At 35.2% G+C, this 14,565-nt stretch overlaps 1 protein-coding gene and 1 long non-coding RNA gene across 2 annotated transcripts in view; one reads left to right on the forward strand and one right to left on the reverse strand.

The window, feature by feature from the left end:
* Positions 1-6,319: 6,319 nt before the first annotated feature.
* Positions 6,320-9,423, reverse strand: LOC120196485 (RRP15-like protein). Its single transcript, XM_039198290.1, is given in 9 exon segments — positions 6,320-6,410; positions 6,564-6,670; positions 7,375-7,455; positions 8,255-8,315; positions 8,433-8,452; positions 8,560-8,641; positions 8,731-8,832; positions 8,915-9,281; positions 9,283-9,423. Coding segments are annotated over 9 exon segments (927 nt in total). The 5' UTR covers positions 9,327-9,423; the 3' UTR covers positions 6,320-6,347.
* Positions 9,424-10,811: 1,388 nt separating this feature from the next.
* The window catches only part of LOC120196966, a 28,554-nt gene continuing 24,800 nt past the window's right edge, over positions 10,812-14,565 (forward strand). The window contains exons 1-2 of the long non-coding RNA XR_005523229.1: positions 10,812-10,848; positions 14,374-14,376. This is a non-coding gene — a long non-coding RNA (uncharacterized LOC120196966). The remainder of the gene's footprint in view (positions 10,849-14,373; positions 14,377-14,565) is intronic.

A 14,565-nucleotide genomic window follows, 5' to 3' on the forward strand; every position in this document is an offset into this window, starting at 1 on the left:
AGGTAGCACCATCACGGAAATTCTTGAGGTTGAGAAGTATTCTGCATATCCAATCCATTACTTCCCCTATCATCCACTATTTTACCGTAGCAAGTGATGCGCTGGGCAGTGTTCTGTTTTTCAGCTGTTGCAGTTAAATTATACTGCTAAGAACTGTTTCTACTGAGTTGCATTCTCGTTTAGAACAATAATAGCACTGTTATCCTGATCTTGAGCTTTAAATCGCCATACAGATTACCTTTATGTCCCATTGTGATGACAACTCATTCCTGTTAACCAAAGGAAAAAACAGGCTTATAAAGTCTCAGTATCTCTCTTATCTTTGCTGAATTCATGTGATCGCCTTTGGTGAGGAATTAAAAGTGGAAGCTAGTAGGCTGGCATCTGCATAATCTGCTGATATCAATGAATGATTTGTTACTTTCTTTCCTGTTTGAGTGAAATTAGAAGGTGAAGTAGTTTGGTCATTATGTCAGTACATTTGTCATTATATTCTTTATCTTCTGCAAGTCCTGTGGTCTCTCCATCTAGGCCCAAACTACTAATCTTTTTGGAGTTCCAAGGTCAGTGCAATATTTCTCTCCCTGGTTCAGACCTACACCAGAAAACTTCTCTAGATGATTAGTGGGGGCAGTTTCCTGTTGACGTTGAAGACCCTCATTCATTTCCTCCATAATTGTGTCAAATGAACAAGCACTAGTATAAAGGGACTCTGATAATCCAAGTTTTGACTTGGCAGCTCCGTCATTGAAAGCAGAAGCACCAGGACAAGGCCCCAGAACTTTTAACTCAGAATTACTTTTCGGAATGGATGCCACACACCACCTTCTTTATACTTCCCTTGCTCAAAACAGAACCTGATTGTTTTGGGAAGGAGTAACAAATAGCGAACATCTGGGTGCATTAGTAGCATTCAGAAGAATTTGTGTTCTTTTAGCAGATAATGAGTGGGACCCTGCTAATGGAGACTTATGCGTGACTAGAGCATGATCAATATTATGAGTATGTATTTATCCTGAGGAGAATTTTCTTTCAACCCATCTTAGTTGGCAGCTGATTTTCATTTTCAAAATGTTTGACCAAATCTAACTGAACAGCTTGCTACTCTGGTTCACTGGAGTACCATTAGTGACAGCAATTGAATCAGAGCACAACACGGTTGTTCCAACCAAACTTCAGAAATCTCGTTGTCTACCTGAAATTGAAACAATTAAACAACCATGCAAATGCATGCCTTAGTTCCTCCTGAAGAAAATGGAGATAATTACAAAACAATAATTATAAAATGTCATTTAATATCTCCACCTAAGGGTGTCTACAGAGGAAATACATGAAATTGTCTCAGTGAAAACTAGTATGGTTACCCTTCATGAGTTGATAAGTGCAAAATAGTTGCATCCATGACATGTCATTGTGATGAAACATAGATTCCTAAATACACAGATTACATCCTGGATTTCAAGAAAAGAAAGGGGGAAAATTCTGCGGATGTTAGGATCCAAAAGAACCTATAAATGAAAACTAAAAGAATCCTGTCATGCTACAATAACCATAATCTACGCACTGAATTACTGCACCAAAGAACTAAAAATAATATAATCAAATCTTGAGAAAACAATCCTAGGTACCATAAGACTTGGGAGTGAGTATTCGACTGAGTCAATCGAATTGAGTGGAAAAAAAAAACTGAGTTAGTTGAATTGAGAGTCTTGTGTTATCAACCAACTTGATTCGAAATTACCAAATCAAGTCAAGTCAAATAAAGCTAATGGAGTTCAAGTAATATTCATTATATTTAAGCATGATAAAGCAATAACCATAAAATTTCACGACTTGAGAGTCCACTTAAAATGGAAATTGCCAATAAAATGAAACACGTGATTTTAAGTGGAAAATCCTTTTTTTAAAAAGAAGGTAAAAACCAAGGGATGTAAATTCCGCATGAAAAGCTTCACTTAATCACAATAGTAGAAACTTTCAGGTATCAGCCTATCACTATAAGTACACTACTACTCTCAGCTATCAACATGTGATTTAAAAAATGATAGAGAGTTAAGAAATTTCAGGGTGGGAAACAGGACTTTTGTTTGGGCTATAGATCAAGAGGCTATACTGATTAGGTTACTAATATGGCCAACATCTATGAGTCGTCTAGCCGTTGCAAAAAATCAACTTGATAAGACCACAGATGGCCTTTCGACCATTGACTTGATCAAAACTGTACACAAGAACAGACTTTGAATAATTCAAACTATTTACACGAACTGCTTATTTTAATTGACACAAAATTGAATAACTCGAACCATTTAATATGAAATTTGAAAATGTAATTGATTTTTTTTTCAAATCAAGTAGGATTTGCTCACCCCTAATTAGATTGATAGCATAACTTGTTCATTGAATTACCAAATTAAATTATTAGACAAGATTACCAAAAATAGAGAAAAGTAATCCAGGTAACATCAAGTTGCTAGGAGAACTCACTTGTTACGCTGATTAAGAGTTTGATGATCAACAAATCTTCAGCAAGAGTGGTTACTGTATCACTTGTTGCCTCAACCATTTGTTCTGAGCAGTAGAAGTGCCCTTACTAGACAAATCATTATTGTTATGGATGCAGAGCTCTGAATTACCGAAATGTGAGGATTCCATGCAGTCGTTACCATTACCATGAGATACGGAAACCATTGATGATTTTGGAATAGTAGAATCAGAGGGATGGCATTAAATTCACTGCCTCCAGCCAAAAGTGCTTCTAATTTGGGACAGAGCTTCCCATAATCATACCTATGCATGCTTTCACCGACAAGACTCATGTCACTGGAATCCCTACCGCCACTAAATGTATCAATAGGTACAGGTGATGGGGACTTCGGCTTCCCTACTTTTGTTAATACCATTAAACTTTCTGGATCAAAAGACGTTGTAGCTTGGAAAGGAGTCTCTCTTCAGAAGCAAGAGGAACTCCTGTTGAAGTATTGATATCTCCTGACTCTGATCGTGCAATGCTATGAAATGCATCGAAAATGCTGTCGAATCCATTGTGATATCATGGTTATCATCTGAAGCAGCTGAATCAGATAATCTATCAGGCCGAATAAACTCTGCAGCACAGGTCCAAAAAATTGTCTTCTGCAACAAGACATTTGAACAAACACTTCAAACAATGGAAATTATCACACTAATCATTCTATTTATTAGCTTGAATGATTGGATTTCTCCTATAAACAGAACATAAATAATTTTCCATCTCACAAACTTTAAGTACAGGACATTACTTAAGGCTCTGTTCGATTGATGCCATTTGCTTGTTCAGAGAATTGAGTCATTGACATAAAGCAAAAGACAAAATTTTAAAAACATCACAATTGATCTAAAATGAGAAAATAATTGAAATGTAACACCAAGTTTAACATAATTTGTCTAAATATAAGTAGAATCCTACACTTTGTCGTATAAAGAAATTGCATATTTTCTTATAATCTTTCAGAAATTTTTTCTTTTGTATTGAAACGAAATTTTTGTTTCACTTCTGAAAGAAAAAGACAAACAGCATAAGTACCAACCAAACGGACCCTAAAATTTGCTAACAAAAAAATCATATATACTAAAAGATGAAGAAACATTAAAACATTAAAACATTAAAAATGCTAAATCGTTACATAAAGTAAAACGGAGCATTTCACCATTACCAAACCTAAATTCTTAACTTCAAATTACTGAAGAATTTAAGACATGTATGTGTTTTTATATTGAATTCGCAATTTATGCCTTTTTCTTTCTATAACATACCTGATAATCTAATTTTTTATCAACTGAAAAACGCTAACTAAAATTAACAATGCGGCCCAAACTGACCATCATTAGTGGTAGCAGATCCAACTGTACTTTCCGCAAGGTGATGGCGTCTCCATCGGCCTAAAGAACGATTTACCACCACTCGAAAGGCCGTCTTCATCATCATCATCACTATCCACCAAACCCTTAAAGAGACCCACTACTTCATTTTCCCGTCCATTGGCCAGCTCCGGAGTAGAATCTGGCGGGGTTTCGTAGTCGTCGTCGCGGTTGAAGATGTGGACTGACGTGATCTCGCGGGTCGGCGAAGCTAACGCGGCGCAAACGTTTCCTCCTCGAGGCGATGCTTTCTCGTCCGTTCCCTGAGTGTCGCATGGTGGTTCGTCGGGGAGTTTGGATGACATTCTAGCTGAGAAATTGAAGCGAGAGGGTATGAAGAAATAATTTGCTAATTAGGGTTCAGCATTGGAGTGCATTTTGCTTTTCTGTGTTTCAGTGGCTTTGTGCGGGAAATATCGCGTTGGAAATGGAATTTTGAATTTGCAGGTTGCCCATTCTTCATTTGTTTTCATCTCCTTTATTGTCTTTTTTTTATTATTTTTTCTTCTACAGTCGGATTTAAGTCAAAATTATTTATGATAGTTTTTGTTTAAAAAGTTAATTTAGATTTGTCAAAAGAAATTTTAATTTAATGTAATTAAAAACTTATTTTTAAATAAAAAAATGTTCAAAATAAGGTTATTGACATATAAACACTTACAAGCTACATAATATTTTGATTTCTCCCACCCTTTACTTCTTCCAACTCCAACCACAGTCTATTTGGTTTAAATTAATTATTAAGATTTCGGTTGGTAGAGTAAAATAAATTATAAAATAAAAAAAAAATAACATTGAAGAAAAAATTATATTGCATGCTTGATAAAAATGATGAAAAAATAAAAAAACATAATTTATTTTAATTCATTACTCAATAGAATTAAAAAAATTATAGATATAAAATTAACTTTAAAAAATACATATCCTTCTCATTTCTTTCTCTCATTTTTCTTCAATATTAAGCACACTTAAAATCATTTTATTTATACATTTTCACTATTTGGTCGGTGTAAAATAAAATGACGAAAAATTTCTAAGGCAGCAAAGTATAAGATGAAAAATATATTTTTTTCTTTTCAATTGGTGTCCTTATTAGTAATGATGGAAAAAGAAAAAGAAAATGTAAGCTTCTTTTTCATTCATTGTTTGATAGGTTGTCAAATGTAGTGAAAGAAAATTTAAGTCAAAAAAAATATTTTTGAATTAATTTACACCCTAATGTTCGACAAAATAATCATTTTAGTCTCTATTTTTTTGAAACATTTTAATCTCTAACGTTTTATTTTAGACAGAATGCCCCTAATTATATAAAATTATTAGTTGACTAACAATCACATTCATTACTAACGTCACATTATCACATGTCTATTTGATGATAAATAAATTATGTGACATATCTTGTGTCTAAAGTGATGACATGACATTAAAAGTGCGTTGGTTCAAGAATGTAAAATTACCAGTGGAATATAAGATTACCAGGAATAAAATTACTGAGAATATTGTATTTTGTGTTGATTGGTTTTAGCAGAAATATAAAATTATCGCGTTTGGTTAAAGAAATAAAAAGTTTAATGAAAAGATAAAATTTTATTTTAACCTCTGAACTTCATATAAAATTTTAATTATAATTTTTTTTTTGTAAATTTAAAATAGTTTAAGGATAAATTTATAAATTTAACATTCGTAGAATTTTATTATTCAATGACAGAAATATATTTTAAAAAAAATTAAGGCATTTTAGTCCAAAACTGGTAATCTAACAATACAAAGGAAAGAGGTAATGACATTCTCGATAATATACCCCAAAAAATTCACTATTGGTAATCTTACATTATAGGGAATGAGATTCCCGGCTAACCAAACGGGAGAATGAATTCCATTCACGTAGGAATCCCACATTCCCCATCCAACGCCTCCTCCTAAGAAGGTTACCATGTCACCTTAAACATTTATTATCTCGAAACCCAATTTTTTTGCTAGTGAAAAGAGCATTTCATAGCTTCCTCGAAATTCTTGCTAAAAGCAACCGAGCTTTCCTGGTGAAAAATAGCGAATAACAACGCCGAGAGACATTCCTGTCAGGAGTGTTACTATAAGTAAACATGGACACAGCATTGGCTAAAACAAAATGCACCATCAAAATTCCTGTTTATATTTTTAACTAAAACAAATACATATTGGAATTCTGGTCTGATTACAATATCATTCCGAATGGAAACATCACCGTCGGCTAAAAAAAGAACGAATAAATTCATGAGCCGACTATGGTCCAGCATTTTCCTTTCATGCATCAACAATACATAGTTAAAGAATAAAGATAGTAAGGAGAGCAATCATTCCTCTTAGTTGAACTAATTAATGATGCTAAAAGGACCACCGTGCCAAATTGAAAATGTAAAAAGAAGTAAATAAGGTTCTGCTGTTATACCATGCCCAAAGAACAAAGGATTTCAATCATCATCTGAACCACTATCTTCAGACATCCTTCCAACATCATCAACTATTGCCGAGTCCTGTAAACAAATAGCAGAAAAAACTTGTTACCTAAAACAAATAGGTAAATGCATTCATTCTCTGCCTCCAGTTAAAATGCAAGAGTGATTCTAATGTAGCTGTCTGCCAGAGAAAGAGAGGGAATGTAAAATCAAAAGCATTAACATTCTTACCGCCATTTTATCCCAGTCCTTCAACTTAGGATTTGTTAGCATGTAATTATCACGCAATGGGGCCCAAGCAGGTCCTTCATCATTATTAGGATCAGATGATGTATTACCCTGCATGACATAAAACTTCATAAGCAATTACAGTAAAAATTTACAAAGAATCCAAATAAAAACTAAAAAGGCACTGAATGCAGTGTTGTCAAGGGCACCAGGTGCATTTTAGGCATTAGAACCCTTATATTGCCTCAAGCAAAAGGGGAAAACATGCTAGCTTGAGTGAAGTCAAGCACAATATAACATGCATTTTATTATTATTATTTGCTTATGGTTCTCTGAGTTGGAAATTCAAATATTGAGTAGAGAATTAAATACTATTCCTATCTTGCTAATAAAGGTCTATCTAATGAAGGAAAGGTGAAAAAGAAAAGAAATTAAAGAGAACTTCAATCATGAGGGCTTTTTTTATGCCTATCGCCCTACAAAAAAGCACACGTAGGTGCACCAAGTGTGCACCTGATGAAATGGGCCTCACCCAAAAGGACCAGGGACTCTTTTGTTGTCTAGTGCTAAGTGCTGGCATGCCTAGGCAGCAGGCGCACGCCTTGGAGACACTGATTCAATGTGAGGTTCCCAGCTAATTATGAGCAATTACCTAACTATGAGTGCTAACATGCACAAGATCATATACATATATGCTAAAGTTTAGTACATCAATTGTAACAACACCTAAAAGAGGCAAGGAAAAAAAAAGGAGGATGTTAGGGTGTGAAATAGCACAATGCCAGGAACTAGCAAAATAGTTGAGAAAACCTACCCTTGCTGGAAGAGTCGCGTGCAGGCAATGATGTCTTTCCTAGCTCTGAAAAGAAGGCTTCTTTCCTCCGTTTCCTTATCACTAGCAGGATGCATAACTATAAAGTCAGAAACTGAACTGGGAAAGTAGCACACCTTTAAGGGTTATACGATGCAAATGAAGTATTCCAATTTCTTTAGAAGTAGCATATGTTAAGTACCATGAAATTAACATTCACACGTGAAGAATCAACATCATATTCAGCCTCTAAACCTAGGGTTTTAAAGGCATAAATTTTTATGATAAAATCCATTTAATCTTTTCATTTGTACGGCATGGTAGAAAATAAAACAGAAAACATAGTTTCTAAAAGCACCAATGCCCAGGAACTGTTTGATCAGAACTTGCTGCACATATAGGAGAAGACGCAGTTTACTTCCATGAGTTACTAGAACTATTGACTATACTTTAACCACCCAAAGCTTTGAACGCAGTTTCTACAGCTTTTGAAAGGATAAAGTACTTACAATCATCAGATAAAGTGACAACATATACAAATGGCTTAGTGCATGCACTGCATACGTAAAAAAAAAGGGCTTTAGTGGATTCTGAGTAACAATGTATGAATGATTCTTTGGTGATAAATTGACATTAGTATACCATGTCTTTTTCACCAATCTGGTCAGAAAGATTAGACATAACTGTGAAAGTTGTTAAGCTTTGGATAGCGAGAAGCCAAGAACAAGCATTTCAAGTTATTCAAAATGTCAATGCCAAAAAGGCCATATTCGGAGCAAGATTTACTGGTAGTCACAAGTCACGATACTAATAAATATTTCATATAATCCATGAATTTGCTTTCAAATGTTAGATATAACTTTAGCCACAGATATAAGCATACCTTTTGCATCTTTAGACCTTGAAGGGTCCAATCCTTTCTGAGCCTTTTGTGCTTTGTTCACCTACAGGATACTGAAACAACAAAGCTTACACAGAGACTTGATAGAACTAACTAAGATCTAACAGATGAAACAAGAAACTCTGAGAAAGAGATCGGCCTTCGTTAAAAAAAAACTTACAGCATTGAATAACTTCACCACTGAAATCTCCAGAAACACAAAACAACGCAATAATTAGCATGAGAAAAAATAAGCAATGAATTAAGTTTTATATAACACTAGTGAAATATGGTCTAAAATGCATTACCTCCTTTCGTGGCAATACCAATTAGAAACTTTTCATGCGAATCCAAGTAATTCGCTGGCTTCACATGTCCCTTCTCTGCAACCTGTAACATTAATAGTGCATAGCATGAATAAAATAGCATAGCAAAAGCAAGGTCATAGTAACAGAATTTGCAAATTTTAAAGCAAGTACCAAATGTTTTTCTTTCTTAGCTTCTCCCCTAACTTTCCTTTCAGCTTCCTCTTCAGCTAACTTCTTTGCAATAAGTTGCTTATGCCCGGATAATACGGGACCCTATAACAACAATAAAAATCATTGAAAAAGAAATACAATTTTCCTTCTGAAAAAAAAAATCGATTTTAAAAACCAGCTTTACCAAGGAATCATTGGCAACGTTCTTCTTTATAATGTTCTTAAATGCCAACCTGAATGCCCTAACACCTTCTGTAAACTTCATAACCCCAGATTGAATTTCATCTCCTCCTTCTTGTTCTCCTTCAGAACCATCACTTCCTTCAGAAGAAATATCTCCGCCGCCGCCCCTCCGGGTATAATTAGGAGCTGCCTCCTCCGCCGTGTTTTCCTTTTCCTCCTCCTCGTCTTCGTCATCGGAATTGTAGTCACGGGCTCGTTTTTCAAACAGATTTCTCATTTTTTTACTTACTCGGAACTTTTTTCCTTTACCCTCCAACATCTTAAGCTTCTTATTCTTGGCTTTGTTACTTTTCTTTTTACCTGAATTTTTTCCTCTTCCCAGCTGCAACACTGCCTTCCTCCATTATCATCATCGGCTTCTCCCCTCCAACAGAAAAATACCCAAGAAAGAAAGATGGGGAAGGACGAGAAGATTACAAAACCCCCTTTTAAACCCTAATTATGCAGAGAAAACTCAGAACCAGAACACGGTCATTGTTTTTCTTTTTGGGATACTTTTTAACTTCTCTGTTTGGGCCCTTTTATTTATTTTTCTGTTCATTCTTTATTCGATTTTCCTGGGCCTTATCATTCTTAACCTTTCTCTCTTATATTTGTTTTTACTGAAAATAACTTAAAAAAATATTATTCTTATATATTTTTGAAAATTAACTTTTAGAACTATTTTAAAAAATGATTTCTACTCTCTATTTTATTAATTTTTAATTAAACAAAATGTAGGCCTATTTTTGAAATGTTATGTCTAGTGGTTAATACTTTTTATTTAGGGTAAAGTATATAAATGGTTCTCGATTATATGACGTTGTTTTGTTGAGTCACGACTATTAAAAGTTACAAAATGGTCATCTGACTATTCACATGTTCTAAACTTGTCTTGTTTCGTTAAAAAATTAACATCCATTTGAGCTAGAAGTTAATATGACTAAGATATGATAAAATCACATTTTAATGTTGTATACTGGCACTATCGATGCTTTCAAGCAATAGCTTTACAAAATAATGTAAAACGGATAATCGATCTATAAAATACAGGTCCAACGTTCTATGATTAAATTTTATCATATCCCAGTTAATATGTTTACGTCTAACTCGTACGATCGCTGATTATTTAACAAAAAAACGAGTTTGGAATATATTAATAATTGAGTGACCATTTTATAAATTTTAATAATTAGAGAACTCAATAAAATAATACTATATAGTCAGTGACCATTTTATAAATTTAATAGTTGTGACTCAATAAAATAGTACCCTAGATATCTTTTGTGTACTTTATCCTTCTACTAAATGTTATTTTATTTCATTTGTTATTAATATATTTTTTAAAATATTTAAATAAAACACAAGACCCAAGATTTTAAATTTTTATTTTCTTCCAAAAACTAAAATATCTCATCTGTTAAATTTCACTTTCGTAATTTTTTTGGTTTGTGATATGGACAGATAATTGCGGGATTGTGAAAGAGAACGATCACCGTTCTTTCATCACTGATCAATGCCTAATATTAAAGTCGGGTACTAATAACAACGGTTTGTCTAATAGGATGAAGTACTAGGTTCCTTAAGTAAGGTTAGGAGTTCGAATCCTGACGTTTGTGAATAGAGCAAACTGGGTTAGAAGAGTCGCCCTCATCTCTGCAATACTCGATCTGGATTTATCGATCAATTGGATACCAGTTATTAATTAAAAAAAGTCGGGTCCCAATCTAATATAAATGCAGAATTTGATTCTCTTTTATTTTTTAATCTCATCTAGCATATGATTTTTCTTAGTTTTAATTGTCCAATAAAATAATGACATAGTTACCATCTTATCGAAGATTATTAATTTATTAAAAAATAGTATGTGATAATACTAATGTGGAAAGAAAAAATGTGTAAAATCATATCAATAACGTTAAAAAATTTCTCATTAGTCGGTGATTAAAAAAACATAATGTACTGTAAGTGATGCTTTTGGCAATAACAAAAGTTTAGCGACTAAAATATAAAAACTTATGACACATATAACATAATAGGTCACTTAATTTAGTGTCATATTTTATGATAATATTGTACATTATACATATGTGCCTTCGAATTTTATTCTAACACTAATTATATGTTCATTGTAATATTTGATAGTATCCATTTTTAATAAAATTATCCGTTTTTATTTGCATACCATAACAATAATAATAATAATAATAATAATAATATAGGCGTTTTTCCTGAAAAATCACCGGTGATCGGTATATTTATCGATCTAACACCGATCAGATTATATTTCCCGATCTAACACCCGTAGCAGTAAAGCGCGCCTCCTGCCCCGCGCTATATGCTGATTTGGCGCCACGTGGGGTATAGCGCGCCCCCTGTACCGCGCTATACGCTGACATGGGTTACATGTGTATAGCGGCCCCCTGATCCGCGCTATACGCCACGTAGGGGTATAGCGCGGATCAGGGCTGCGCTATACCTGGTTATCTGACACGTGGGTATAGCGCGGTATAGGGGGCGCGCTATACCTTTAATTACCCACCCGTTCACACCCCAATCCTCCTAAATACCCACTCAATCACTTTCATCACACCAAATTCTCTCAAATTTCTAATTTCTCTCAAATACTCTCTGTTTAAGGTATATTTATAATATTTTTAATATTGTATTTAATTTATTTAAGTATTTTACTTTATTTAATATTTTACTAATATAATTTTTTTCAGATATATAATAGAAGACAGTCTACTTCGCTTGATGGAAATCATATATCTCGGCACTTTGCTGATACGGTAACATTTTAACGTTTTAATTTAATTTAAATTATTAGTAATAATTAGTTGATTTATTTAATGCATGATTATTAGATTAAGAATTAATTTTTGTAATTATTTATTTTTAGGAGAATAACTGTGTATTAGATCATTTTATTAGGAATCTTAATTTAGTGATACCTAATTGTGTCTTGCCGTATTTAGTAGAGGCTGGATTTGGTTACATAGGTAGATATCAGGGTCACTGTAAGATAGAACCAGACCTTATTTCTGCCTTAGTAGAGCGGTGGAGGCCGGAGACCCACACATTCCATCTTCCGTGCGGAGAGTGCACGATTACGCTTGAAGATATTTCTATACACCTAGGGCTTCCGGTGGATGGAGATGTGATATCTGGGATAGCTTTCGGTTCTTGGACTACTTTGTACCGGGATAATCTAGGACATGTCCCGGAAAGTTTTATCGGAGGTATGATACCGTTAAATTAGTTAGATGTCAATTTTCGGGAGTTGAGCGCAGACGCCTCTGAGGATGAGGTTAAGAGTATGCACGGGCATGCATATTGTAGTTGATAGGAGGGTTACTGATGCCGGACAAATCGCGCAACCTGGTTCACTGCATGTGGTTGCGACATCTTAGCGACTTTCGTCTCGTCGGATCATTCAGTTGGGGCTCGGCGGTTTTGGCTTTGCTGTATAGGGAGATGTGTGGGCCCACTGACTACAGGCGTAATGCTATCGGTGGATCTGCTGTCTTGGGCATGGTATCGATTGCCCTTTTTGTCCCGTTGTGAAGATTCGTATTTCAACTACTTCTGAGGTAATTATAAAATTGATTTTGTATATTAATATTTTATACAACGTATAATAAATTTTTTTCCTTGAATAGGTGGTCTACTGATAGGAAAAATCATCAGGAACTACCTGATGATTTAGAAACAAATAGGGTGCTAATCGATCAGAAGGCTGGTACACAGGTATGAATTTTAATGTTTAAAAATCGATTTTAGATTATAGTTATATAATTGATTATTATTTGATAAAAAATTATATTTATTTGTTTTAGTTTGAATGGGTGGCATATTCTACTGATGTGTGGGCGGCGATCCCCCTGAGTTGAGGGGTCCATCAGATGTTTGGATGGCGATGGTCCCTCTGATCTGTTATGCGGCCGTCGAGTGGCACTCAACTGATCGCGTGCTTTGGCAGTTTGGTTGTTTTCAACCAATTCTGGAAGCACCTCGCAATATGGACGAGTTGCATAGCTTAGATAGACGCGGCAAGACAAATACAGATTGGCTGGTGAGGCATCATGAGTGGGTCTTGTTGTGGGAGGATCAACATCGGCGCCTTGCCCGTAAAGAGCCCATTTTTACTGACTTCTTGATTATGCTGACGATTATTATGAGTGGTTCAACAGTAACGGGAAATCGTTTCTACTTCCCGAAGATGCACGAGGGCATACCTTTCCGCGACGTCGATAGAGACGTGATCCGACACAGCACCATCGTCCCCCGACTCGTGAACGGAGACAGGTGCTTCCGGTTCATCCTCAGCTACACCAGCAGGACCTTCACAACAGCACCGTAGCCATTTATGATGCCGCAGCCATATATGATGCCGCCATCGCCTTTCCATTACCAGATGCTGTCGCCGTCGCCCTCACCTGGTTTTATGACCCCGCCGCCGCCACCGTCACAGATTACCCCCTGGAGGCTATTATGGGTCTATGTTTACAGATCCGATATGGGGTTTATATGATGGATATTTGACGGGTTCATCCTCATCACCCATGGTTGCAGCACATACACCTCCTGTATAATTTTCACACTCAGCGATGTCTGGGTTTTCCCAATTTTCGCAGGCCGGTGGGATAGTCAGTCATACACCTCCAGGGTCCTTATTCTATTGAGGTGCTTCATCGTCATCAGCTCCTCACCAACCTAATGTATCTGCTCAGGACGACGACAACGACGACAACGACGATGATGGTGATGATGGTGACAGCGAGGATCAGAACCAGTGATACGAAGAAATCCTCCTCGAGACTGACAGCCACCGCCTTGCGGAACACATTCGCGTCGCAGGCATCGATAGATTTTTTTATTATATTTGTATTTACTTTATTTTTTTAAATTGTAATTTTTTATTATTTCTCATTTAATACTTACTTTATTTTGTTAAATTTGTTGGACTTTTTTTAATGTATTTCAGTTAATTTTGTTTATTACCATTTAATATCAGTTATTGTAATTTGGTTATCATTTAATACTTATTGTAAGTTTGTTGTATTTAAAATTATATTCAAATACTAATTGGTTATCATTAACTTGAAGTAAATGCAAATTAAAGTACAAGAATTATTATTTGATAAACAATACATCATTTCCTCATCAATTGTTACTTGATGACATAGAGTGGACAAGTTTTTCTCGTGTGTCCTGGGTTTCTACAATGCCCACATCTTTTGTCTTGTCTAGATCTTTCTCAAATATTTATATCGCAATGAATTGATTGGATTTTGGACGACCACTCCCTCAATAAACTCGGATTTGGTACAATCGGAAGCCAATCTTGAACCTCATCAGGGTCTTTGTCATTACCTATGGGGGAAACTCAAATTCATATACCTTAAAAACTTCAGATAGTAGGTATATGGTATCCACAAAATGGTTATAGTCTTGACGTGTGTGCGAGCAAGCTGTTATCACATGAGAGCATGGATACTTCAGAGCTTGAAAAAACCCACAGTCGCACGTTCTGTCCCTTAGATTTACTCTTAACGACACAACTTCAATCCCTTGAAGAGGTCGCGATAACTCTGTGACACGAAACATTTC

This window comes from Hibiscus syriacus, unplaced genomic scaffold (assembly GCF_006381635.1).
Source record: "Hibiscus syriacus cultivar Baekdansim isolate YM2019G1 unplaced genomic scaffold, ASM638163v2 tig00117034_pilon, whole genome shotgun sequence".
NCBI lineage: Eukaryota > Viridiplantae > Streptophyta > Magnoliopsida > Malvales > Malvaceae > Hibiscus > Hibiscus syriacus.